Here is a 12430-nt window from a genome sequence, read left to right as displayed (position 1 = left end):
TTTTTTTCTTCCTCATTAATAAAACCCTTCATTTCAAAACTGCATTTTGTGTTTACTTGTGTTATCTTTGACTAATGTTTAAATTTGTTTGATGATCTGAAACATTTAAGTGTGGAAAACATGCAAAAAAGTAAGAAATCAGGAAGGGGGCAAACACTTTTTCACACCACTGTATATATATATTTTTTTTTTTCCAGCCCGAACCCGCGGTCTGGCCCAGTCGGGTTTGGTCTGGCAAGCTCAGCCCGTTGAGAATTGCTGTGACGTGGGGTAGCTCACCTGGTAGAGCCGGTATCACCAGGGCCTCCTGCAGTGGCCCAGATTCGGGTTTGGGCCACTTAACGGGACAAATTTGCTATAGGCTGATTTTCTAATACAGAAGTGTTTCTTCATCATTTCATTCCAGAGGTTTTTATTTCATGTTTGTACCATTGAGAGTTGAAGAGAGATTATTTTAGGCATAATAAAGCATGTTGTATAAGTCTATCTGAATTTGTGTCTTTGCCTATAGAGAGATATTATTTTGTTGTATAACCCATGCAGAGGAGGCACACTGTACTTTAAGTGTCCTCTCTTTTGGAAATCCAAATATGGTCACCCTAATAAAGTCAGGTAACATTTAGCTGTTTAAAACATGATCTTTGTGCTGCAGGGGCATCAGTGGCTTAGTGGTAGAGCAGGTGCCCCATGTACAAGGCTGTTGCCGCAGTGGCCCAGGTTCGACTCCAGCCTGTGGCACTTTGCTGCATGTCACTCCCTCTCTCTCTCCCCCCTTCACACTTGTCTGTCCTGTTCATTAAAGACTAAAAATGCCCCCAAAAATATCTTTTTAAAAAATCTGTGTGCTGCTGGTTTGTAATACCCTTGTTATTTTTTCTGTGTTGTTTGTGATGACAGGGCCCACATCAGCCCGCCGCTCATTACATTTACTCAGTTGGTGTGATCAACAAGACGCAGCCAGTGGTGGCATCACAAATCAACATATGAGGTTTAGTATTAAACTTTAATTCATGTATGGCTTATTTTACCTATACATTGTAGGTGTATTGATTAATATTTTTGGAGAACAGAGACGGACTGAATCACTTCAGGTGGAACTGACCAGGTTATTTTAAATGAAGCCCTGTGTATACACATTTTGACATGCTGTTGATTTAAAGAGGCAAAATTCTGCTTTTTACTTTTACAGTGAGTAATGATCGTATTGTGTTGAATGCTCTGTTTCCTACCAGTACTGCAGACCTTTAAGTCTAAGTTAGTAAACCTTGGAGGAAAGCACCTGTTTTGTGTCTTTCAGTAAATGTGTGTGTGTGTGTGTGTGTGTGTGTGTGTGTGTGTGTGTGTGTGTGTGTGTGTGTGTGTGTGTGTGTGTGTGTGTGTGTGTACAAAGGCCTGTTTCACTTAAGACTAATGTTAAATTTGTTTATGAAATGAAAAAAATCATAATGGGATTTGATAATAATAAAGGTCCTCTTCTAATGTCATTACAACAAACAGATGAGGTTGAAGTTCATGTTTTATTTATTTTTTTATGTATTTTTATCTGTAGGTCCTTTCCAGGTGTTTTCAGCAGGGCAGAGGGGAGAGTCCTGTTCCTGCCAAGAGGCCTAAACCGTTGGATGTGGCTTTCTATTTGTTGCCACAGCCATGTGAAAAACCCCCAAAAGAGCAGGACTGGGCCGTAGGGCTGCTCATCTCGATGAACGCACAACACATGAAGAGGTAATAACATGCACTTAGTTATTTAGGCTAGTTGTGTTGTATATTGGATTCAGTCTGTGGAGTTACAAGGATTTGCTAGTTTGTCATGCAGTGTCATTTATTCCTGATTTGAATAACGAGTTTTGACTCTCTTTTTGGAGATTACACTTGTATCCATTTTTTCCTTACAGTTACGTGATGCCCTCAAAGTTTTATTCCCATAATTGGGGACAGTTACTGGAGGGTGGCTGCTGTACAAATCATCAGGTGGGCCAACACAAGTTTGTGTGTTAGTGTTGCTCTGTCATAAAAAACAAAACAAAAACGTAGATATGCAGCAGCTAACGTCACGTCATGCAGTTATGGTACAGGTTAAGGTTATAGTACACTGTGACTTTATGATGCCTAAATAAATCTTTAAAAGAATTCCTCAAAGTCGTCTCTGTACATTTATTATTAAGCCTATCTATGTTTTATTTTATTAGGTCATGCCTACCTAAATCAGCTACTGCAAACTAATAATTGTATTTGTAAAAGTCAAGTAAAAAAAACTTGTTTTGCTTCAGGTGACTTCTTCAGCCTGGTCTGTTTCTGACAAGACGTCTCGTTGCTTTGACTTACCTTCTAGATATAGTAGTCTACATCTAATAAACTGTTGAAAGTTTGCAGTCTAATTTTCCTCTCCTCTCTTCTATCGGCGATGGAGCAGCCGACAACTCTCTCGCATGGCTCCTGATGATACTGGCTATATATAGATGACGTATATGACTGTATATTGTATGTGTGTGTCTTACAAATTTGCAAACACCGATCCTCCGCGAAATCGAATGAATGATTGTCAGTGTGTTAAAAAATGCGGAGGACTGTTTCCCAGTGGTCGTAAAGCTTTGTTACATGTATATAAGGACATGATCGGAATAGATTATTGACATGAAATGAAGACTATTGAGATGAATGTATATTCTTGTAATTGATTTTCATGAATGATTTGTTTTGCAGAAAACTTTAAAAAAGTAAAACCAGGTAAAAAGTGTGACTGTTCTTTTTACCATGAAACCTATATTTGTCAGAGACATGTTGTCTTGAGTGTCACAAACATTGTGTTAGTGCCAAAAACTTCATTTATTATAACAGTACAAATTGATTCAAAGGACATTAATATTTACAGATCATGAATGCAGGGTGAGTGCAAGTGCAGATATTAACATACAAACATTTACAATCACTCTTTGGTCCTGTGTTACATGAAACATAACAATACAACAGATTATCTTTTGTGTCACATCTTCATCTGAGAGCTGAAGATGAAGATAAATGTAGTGGAGTGGAAATATAAAGTAGCATCAAACAGAAATACTCAAGTAAAATACAGGTACCTCAGAACTGTACTTAAGTACAGTACTTGAGTAAATGTACTTAGTTATTTTCCAGCACTGTATTTGACCCTGAACAGTATGTGAGGCTTAACTTACAACTGCGACACCATGTTTGGAAGCAAACACTCTTCATAAAATGTGTCAATGTTAAGAGCCCATGTGGGATCTTTGAGCACTGGCAGGATGACAAGGTCCATACAATTAGGTGACAACTGTTAGCTCCAGTCAGGTGTAGGTTGCCCTGAATCTGATTCCAGTAGTTATGGAGTTGTTTTAGCGTCAGGGAACCAGTTTCTTCATCCAACTCCTGGAGGAAGTCCCTACTCTCTGCTGCTTGTAGGATGGTCTTGGCTCTGGCTGACCACAGACATGTCACCTCTATAACACAATCGTCAGACACTGTCCCATCTGGAGAGCCACAGAGTAGGCCGCTGTCAGACAGGAACAATCCCCTCTCCTGGATGACAACACCTGTGCGCTCCGTGTATTGGTGCTTTGCCCTTGGCTCATGGAGGATTGCCCAATCAACAAAAAAAAACCCATAACATTTAATACAGTGGTCACCAACCCTGCTTCTGGAGAGCTACTGCCCCACATTTGAGGTATGGCCCCACTCTAACACACCTGATTCTAATCATTAACCTGTTATCAAGCAGCTGAAGCTTGCCAAGGGCTTGATACAAGGTTAATCATTAATGAATGAATGAATGAATGAATGAATGAATGAATTAACCCTCTCTCTATCTGCTGCTTCTCCTGCTCAGTGACTGCAAGTGATGACAGCAAATAAACAGCCTTGTCCTCTGCTTGGTTATAACCTGGGTTGGTCAACAGCCCCTCAAATGTCTTGATAGGGAGAGTCTAGATTTAAAGTTTAGCAAACAGTTTTACAAATACAAATGGTTGATTTCCTTGTCAGTGAGGTTTCAGTGAGGTTTCACATAATGTATACAAAATATCTTTCAATTAAAGCGGACAGTCTGATATCTGTAATATCAAAGTACAAAAGACATAAGTTGTACCGAGGAGTTTCTGGACTCAAAATCCACCCCATCCCAGTAAAACACAGGTTGTGACAGGGATGCCTGTACCCAGTGGTCGAATTGAGGGGGGATGCCATCCCCTTTGTTAGAAAATTGACCAAAAAGCATCCCCCTTGTTAATCTAGAATCTGTGTGTGCAGGCACGGGCGTAATTTGAGGGGGGGGACACAGGGGACATGTCCCCCGCACTTCCCATATCTGTGCCCTGTCCCCCGCACTTTTTTATAGCCGTTACAACTTTTTATAGCCGCACTTTTTATAGCCGTTACAACCGTTCAATTCGTTTTTAACATGTGGTAACGTGTTTTTCTGAGCCGTCTTTAAACGCACCGGCGCCAGGCGGCATACACATGCTGTCCTGTTGTGATCTGAATCAATCGCACAGACGAGATGTGTGCTGCTGTGTGTTAACTATGTTCAGCAAACCAGCCAGCAAGAAGCAAAAAATCTTGCACAGTTTCTTCCAAACCGTGTAAGTTGAGTAATGCTGCTGCATGTAGATAATGTTAGCTAAATGATGACTAATTAATAGATGCCAATATATCAAGTTAAGCTGGTTAACAAGAACACTAATGTTATTGTTACCTATGTTAAATACCTTGCTAGCTAGTTTCATGCGAGGAATAAACCCACTCCTCCTTAATAAGAACTTGTGCTCACTATTGCTTTGCACATATTTTTTTTTATCTTTATTGCCACAATATAAAGAGCAGGGTCAGGGAGGAGACAGTGGACCAGAGGCCAGCAAGGATGATCATGCAGGGTCTTCACAGGAGAGGAGAGATTATAACTGGCTGAGAGAAAATATCTAGAGCACAAAAGTGACTTTGAGCTTAATTTCCACAGCTATGTCACCACTACTATTCTTAATTCTATTTATGAATTTTGCTTTGCACATTTATTATCTATATTATTGCAATAGATAGAAGAGGGACAGGGAGAAACCAGGCAGGTATCAGGACAGCAGCACCACTTATCAGCCCAAGGCTTCACAGGTAAGGAGAAATTATAACTGGCTAAGGAAATGTCTATAGGATAAGAGTGACTCTACGATTAATTTTCACAGCTATTTCAGAACTACTCTTATTTATACTCTAAAATGATTTTTGTCTGTACTGCAATAGCAATACTACTGCATTATTTGTGTTTTTTAAAGGCAGCAGGTATACGTCATGCCATTTTTCTTTATCTTGATTAATTTTGCACATCTGTGCTGTCATATTTGATTATGTGTGCACGCAAAAAAATCAAAGCTACATTGCATCCCCCTTGTTAACAATTCGACCACTGCCTGTACCCAGTCCTTGTCCTCCTGAGTGACAGATCTTTTGATTCCAGCTGAAATAACATGATACACCATGAGTGTATATTAGCACCGTTTGATAAATACAGTTAATCTTCACATAATACAATAGCTCTAAACTACATGATGTTAAGTAAATAATTCAAAACAACCAACAACAACAGACAGCATCATTTGCAAATTAATTACTAACCTTGTGTTGTGGCTGGGGCCATCTCAGACACTCTCCTTGCTGATATTTCGCCCGTCCTCGGCATCGTCGCCCTCATCATCGGTGCAGGACACATTTTTTTCCGACCCAAATCAGCAGAGCTGCCATATGGTGGCACTTGTGTTGGCTGAATGGGCACCAGCAGCTGCTGTACCTTACTGCCTGTCCCTCAACATGAATCTGACGTTATATTGAAAACAATTCAACCCTCACCCTAACACATCTAAAAGATATTAGCCTAACAATACTGTTGCTAGCCAGGGGCTGGCACATCATTATATGTCAACTTGCCTAACTTCACTAACGCTCCAAAAGTTTTAGCAGTCCTGTACGGTGTTTTTGGCATATCATCTTTAGATCAACTAGCTAGCTTACTGCTAACTTCAAACTCACCTCAACTCTCTTTTTCTGTGATGCCTGGGCGCAATCCTTTATTATTCCACCAGGCAGAACAGCTACACTGACCTCGCTGAGGAAAGAAGTGATTGTAAACAGGTTCACCGGTTCCGTCATTGTCGTTTGAGTATCTGACAGAGCGTTTGGACCCGGAAATAGTATTTTGAAAGGGTGTTACGTCACACTTAAAGACCGGATTGGCTGGACGTTGGATGAATTGAGACAGGGATCGACTGCTTCTCCCTGGTTACCCGGATGTTAACTCTGGATCTTTTTACACTGAATTTATTTTAACATTGAAAACAAAATCAGAGGCAAAAAAAAAATCAGTGCTAGAAATTTAATTGTTTTTAAAATTCATAGTCTGATTTTGATGCTAAAAAATTCAGTTTTAGGAATTCAAATTCAAACTCAGATGGCACAGAAATACTTCCATAAGAGTTGCACTGGTTGCGATGCTGTACTTGAAACCATCACCAGTTAAAACACCTGTGTGAAAGTAATCTCTAAACGCTATTTTTATTTGTAATTGGATCCTTAAAGTCATTCATTTAAGTAAGCGCTTATCCTGTTGGGGGTCAAGCCCTGGATTTGAACCAACAACCCTCTTGCTGTGAGGCAACAATGCTAACCACTGTACCACCATGCCACCCTCCTCAGAGTCGTATTTTCTAAGAAGTCCAGTGCCTAAACTCAAATGTTCTTGATTCCAGTACAGCAACCTTTATCATTGTTGTTGAACATGCAGACACCTTTCATAAATAATAATCAAACATTCTTTTAGCAACAAAAAAACTTTAGTAACGCTGTACAGACATGAGGGAAACTTTTTCAGTGTATTAAAAGGTATCAGCAATCAGCCGAGTTAAAGTAACATCATAAAGTTGCAGTGTTGTTTCAACACATTCAGAAGGTATAAAAGTAACAAAAAATTGAACTCATCCAAGGGTAAGACTAAAAAATAAATAAATAAAAAATTGAAACACCTGGAGTAACAAAGAGAAGTTTCATTCTAGTGTTTGAAGATTTATCTTAGGACTCAAACCTGATGATGCTTTTTACATTACACAGTTTTCTGTTTGTAGTGGAAATATTTGAATGCTGAAAATATCAGCAGCGTTGATCTCCTGAACAACTTGTGTTTCATTAACTTGAAACTGTATCAAAAATGTATTTAGACTTTTCTTCTTCATGACACATCATGTTTCTCTGCAAAGATACATGACACATGACACTGAACAGTCTCAGGTTCAGAGGAGTCTGTAATCCCTAAAGCCCCCAGCTCAGGGGCTCAAAAATGATATGCCTAAAATGAAGAGTATATTCTCTAACTACATGGTCTACATCAGGGGAAGGCAACCTGTGTCTTCGGAGCCACGGCTCTTTAGCCCCTCTCCAGTGTCTCTCTGTAGCTTTGACAAAGGTATTATATGGAAATGAATAATTTTTTTTTAACATATTAGTTTTTATTTGTCAGTGCTGCTGGCCTAAAGAAATTCTTAAATTCTCCAATTGTGAAAATGTGAAGCCTATATACCAAACACATTCATTTTAAACATTTCACCAGGTGAAAGAGGCACCCTTTCCTTGAAATTTTGTCGAACTTTGATAGCAGTGACTCTCTCTTGAGTCAGCTATGGTTAGCTATGGGTGCTAAATCCAAAAAAAGTATAAGTCTTGAAATAAAATAGAAAGTTTAGTAGTGTGTGGACAGATGTGTTTGCTTTCACTGCCAGCTTTGCAAAGTTAAAGCTCCAAATAATCATAAATAGTGCCCTGTACAGTCGCTACATTGTGGTAAAACATATTAATGAATGCTCGTTTAGACTGTTAAGGCTAATTTAGACTTGGCTATGTTTACATTATTATAAGGCTCAAATACGTTGTGTGGATTTTTTTTTAGTATTTCTGGTCAAAAATCGTAAACAGTTTTGATAGTAATGGTTGCCGACCCCTGGTCGATATGAATAATTTTGGTATCATGATAAAGGTACATTTGTGGGATTTCTGCAGATGTGTCAGAGTTCATGGTAATGATGCACAGCATAAATGAAAAATTTCATTTCTGCCAAACAGAACTGTTACTTTTCAGTGTGAATACCATAAAATTTCAATTAGTAGGCTGATCTTAGCAGCTAGCTAACGTTAGCTCAAGTGGGTAGTCAACAATCCGGTTTTATACATCCAAAGACCTTCTATGAAAATCAACTGCTTAGCAACCAGGCCAGGCCTCTATTTGAGACAGGCCTTTAATTGTCAAATTAAAGGCCTGTCTCAAATAGAGGCCTGGCCTGGCTGACACTTGGTTTCCTGCATCTGATCAGTTACACCTGCTGTGGTGTTGTCCATCCTGCTTCCTTTCTGACAAGCCAGGGATACTGGAGCCTTGGAGCGGCACCTGGTACAGCTCTCTAATCCAGAGGCCACATCGGGCTCGTAAAAGGGACTGGACATTTAATTAGGACTAGGCTTTTAAATGAAATTTTATGGTATCCTGTTGGAATTATGTAGTTGCAGCCTATAACCTTGCGCATACCATATCACAACATCTGAACATTACTGGTGCCAAGACTGATACTGTTTAAGTAGAGCAGAGGAAAGTTATAGAGGTTTTAGTCAAGGAATGTTGAGGTGGAATATCCATATTACCAAATGCACCCAAATTCAAGACCCATCTCAGATGATCCAAAAAACAAATTTGGGTCCATGGGTGGGGTTTTAGGGGGAAAAGTGGCTCCTCTCCTCCATCCATAGCTAATTAATGAAACAAAGGGGGACTTATTTGTTGTGCCAATCTTTGAAGCAGTTCCTTCTGGCATTAAAGCAGAGCGGGACCTGGCACTTCATGCAGTACACAGGTGTTTTCATCCTTTTGATACCAGCGTCCTGGCATCTCTTGCAGTACTTCCTGGATTCTGTACCATTGTCTCCAAAGTATGCAGGCATGCAGGCGGCTGGAGTTGACGTTGATGGTGCTGAGTCTTTGGCATACCACAGCATTTCTGCAGCGAGCTTCTCCCTAAAGCGCTTCTGGGAGAGTGGCTTCTTCACGACGGGATCGTTCTTCTTTTTGTGTAGTTCTTTATGGAGCAGGAAGCTGTTGACCACAGCGATGTCCATAAAATGGTAAAAGAACCTCTTGTACCATTTCATGGTTTTGTGGTGCACGCTGTAGCAGCCGATCAAAGCATCGGACAGATCCACGCCACCCCTGTTGCGGTTGTACTCCACAATAGGATCGGGAATGGTTATGTTCTTGGTTTGCCACACGCCGGCCTCTTTGACTTTCCTCTGCACTGTCTGTCCGCTGAAGGCTTCGTGTACAGTTGAGCAAATGGTCACTTCACGTGTGTCCATCCATTTTACAAACAGGAGGTTGTTTTGGCGTATCCATCGCATATCTCCCCTTTCAGCGTTCTTTGGTAAGTCATTCTGGGTGGTCTTTGGAAAGCCAATCTGTTTTTTTCGGATTGTCCCACATGCGGCGATGTCTTGTCTGGACAGTTCCTTAAAGAGGGCGGTGCTGGAATAGAAACTGTCGACGAATAGTGTGTAGCCCCGACCAAGGAGAGGGAATGCCATAAGGTCCATGACTGAAGTGTAGTTCAAACCCTGGCCTGGACCATGCACACTCCTTCCCTCATAGACAAAGAAATTCCATGTGTAGGCCGTTAAGGAGTCCGCAAGCACAAATATTTTGTACCCCCACTTTGTGGGCTTGTCCTTCATGTATCGTGTCATACCTGTGCGAGCCCTGGACGCCACCATCCGTTCATCTATGGAAATATTCTGGTAAGGCTGGAACTGCACTTTGCAGGCGTTCACTATCTCGGTGTACAATGGCTTGATCTTGAACAGTCGGTCATACTCTGCTGTGTTCTTCTTGCGGTCGTTCTCTTCGTCCTCTGCTGGATTGCTCAAGTGCAGGGACCATAAGATGGATTCAAAGCGATCCCGTCTCATGGTTTCGCCAGGGAATCTGAAGTTGAACGGCCATTCCTTTCTCCAGTAGTCCCCTCTGACGTGTACTTTAACAAGTCCTGAGAAGATGATGATGGACAGGAAGATGTAGAAGTCGCTCACCGTCAGAGGTTTCCACACAAACTTCAACCCGGACTTCAGTCTTTTGGCAGCATTTGCGTTTGTGTTTTCAATGATGGTGCAGACGACGGAGTCACTAAAAAACAGCTGGAAGAGTGAAAGGGGAGACCATGAAGCGGTGGGGTCGAGGGTGGGGCCAGGGTCCCTGACGGGTATGAACCTGAGTGGGTCGGGTCTTTTATCTTTCTCCTCTTTGTTATGCCACCGAGCTTCTTCCCCCTCCTCCTCCTCTTCTCTCGCTCTAAAGGCGGCGGACCCATCTCGACGGCGCTTCATTGGATGTTGTGATGTTGTTGATGACCCTGTTGTGAAGTCATCGTCCTCATCATCGTCATCTTCATCTTCACTGTGAAAAAAGACAGAGGAAAAAAAGGTCAAGACTGAAACAGGTAATAATATGAGTGTGTATGTACGTGTACGTCTCTAGCTGTTATATGTATTCTATGTATATTTATTGTCTGCAAGGCAGCTACTACTACTACGCACTTGAGTCCATGACAAATTTCCCCTAGGGGACTATAAAGTATATTCTGTTCTATTCTAATGGTCATAGACATATATATATGTAGACGCCATAATGACTCTGTCAGCCCATTGCAGCAATATGTCAGCAGCGCCGCCATATTGGAGAGGGCAAGACTTACCTGTACACAAATGAGAGTAAACAGGAGCTGCAGTTTTCTTGTTTTTGGAGACAAAAATTTTGTCTCCTGTTAATTATAATCTCAATATTTAGGCTATAATTACTGCTGGATCAGCACGCCTGAGTTCCTTCCATTCCAGTGATTCGCTTTGAGAAGACTATAAATTTAGCCGCCAAACTTCTGCTGTCACGGTGGTGTGGTGGTTAGCACTGTCGCCTCACAGCAAGAGGGTTCCCGGTTCGATCCCGGGTGTGGGAGCCCTTCTGTGCGGAGTTTGCATTTTCTCCCCGTGTCAGCGTGGGTTCTCTCCGGGAACTCCGGCTTCCTCCCACAGTCCAAAAACATGCAGATTGGGGACTAGGTTAATTGATAACTCTAAATTGTCTGTAGGTGTGAAAGTGAGCGTGAGTGGTTGTCTGTCTCTATGTGTCAGCCCTGCGATAGTCTGGCGACCTGTCCAGGGTGTACCCTGCCTCTCACCCAGTGTCAGCTGGGATAGGCTCCAGCCCCCCCGCGACCCTCAAGAGGATGAAGCGGTTAGAAGATGAAGATGAATGAACTTCTGCTGTCATGTAAACTTTTCTGAGTCGTGATGCATCCTGAATGGAAGTTTTAGTGAAAGTTACACACAATGACACAACATTACACAGTGACAGACACTGACTCATACACAGGCGCTGTTTTTGGCATTGCTAAAGGCCGAGATAACCTAAAAGAGTGGTTCCCAACTGGTGGGTCACAGTCCAAAAGTGGGTCGCGGGTCCATTCTGAATTGAAGTACAGTGAATGTCCAGCAGAGTTAGGGACTAAGGGACAGCTATTTGACAGATGGTGCTTCTCAAAGTTGAGGAGGGATCCTTAAACAGCTTAATCTCAAGGAGGCTACGTCATCGAATCCCATCAAAGTACTGTTCCAACCTAAAGGATCCTTTGAATTCTACAGAGGACCGAGTCCTTTCTTCACAGAATTTTCATGGATGCATGTCTGTACCCTCAACGGGCATGGCGTACCCACAATACTTTGTGCATGATTTGCTAGAATTAAAGGCAGGGCCTCGTCAATGATGCAAACCTGGGCACTTGCTAGCCTGTTCAAGCGTGTGTTCATTAAATGCTTGGAGGGAGTCTTGCCTGACCTTTGTAGGACCTGACTTGGAAGGATCCATCCAGCCAAACCCAAGTGTGACTAACTGTGTGGACCTTGAACAATGACAACGGTGAAATCTGGACCCTGCGGTTGGACCAGTTGGGAACCACTGATTTATAAGTTTGTTAAGGGAAATTATGTACAGAATACAAGCTGGTAAATTTCCACAGTTCTAAACGTTAAGAGACAAAACAAGACGAAACCAAACCATTTTAGATAATTGAAGAATGGCGCATTGCAAACAGTTGTTTGTTTCAAATAGTCTCATTGCGAATCTCTAGTCTGAACTGAACTTCAAAGGATAGTGCACCCAAAAATGAAAATTCAGCCAGTATCTACTCACCCATATGCCGAGGGAGGCTCAGGTGAAGTTTTAGAGTCCTCACATCCCTTGCGGAGATCCAAGGGGAGAGGAGGTAGCAACACAACTCCACCTAATCGAGGCTGACGGCGCCCCAGATTCAAACGTCCAAAAACACATAATTGAAACCACAAAACATCTCCATAC

General features: G+C 41.7%; 2 protein-coding genes and 1 long non-coding RNA gene across 7 annotated transcripts in view; 1 reads left to right on the top strand and 2 right to left on the bottom strand.

The window, feature by feature from the left end:
* The window catches only part of LOC126384515 (uncharacterized), a 10547-nt gene extending 8458 nt beyond the window's left edge, over nt 1-2089 (top strand). The window contains exons 2-4 of the long non-coding RNA XR_007569299.1: nt 898-988; nt 1550-1722; nt 1893-2089. This is a non-coding gene — a long non-coding RNA (uncharacterized LOC126384515). The remainder of the gene's footprint in view (nt 1-897; nt 989-1549; nt 1723-1892) is intronic.
* The window catches only part of LOC126384384 (zinc finger protein 665-like), a 197254-nt gene that overhangs the window by 57026 nt on the left and 127798 nt on the right, over nt 1-12430 (bottom strand). The window lies entirely within an intron of this gene.
* Nucleotides 2819-12430, bottom strand: part of LOC126383666 (uncharacterized) — a 13280-nt gene continuing 3668 nt past the window's right edge. The window contains exon 3 of the mRNA XM_050034254.1: nt 2819-10477. Coding sequence (XP_049890211.1) covers nt 8809-10477 — 1669 coding nt within the window. The 3' untranslated portion in view covers nt 2819-8808. The remainder of the gene's footprint in view (nt 10478-12430) is intronic.

Source organism: Epinephelus moara, chromosome 22, assembly GCF_006386435.1.
Source record: "Epinephelus moara isolate mb chromosome 22, YSFRI_EMoa_1.0, whole genome shotgun sequence".
Lineage (NCBI taxonomy): Eukaryota > Metazoa > Chordata > Actinopteri > Perciformes > Serranidae > Epinephelus > Epinephelus moara.
The sequence above is the reverse complement of the archived record's forward strand: the minus strand, read 5'-3'. Positions and strand labels throughout refer to the sequence as shown.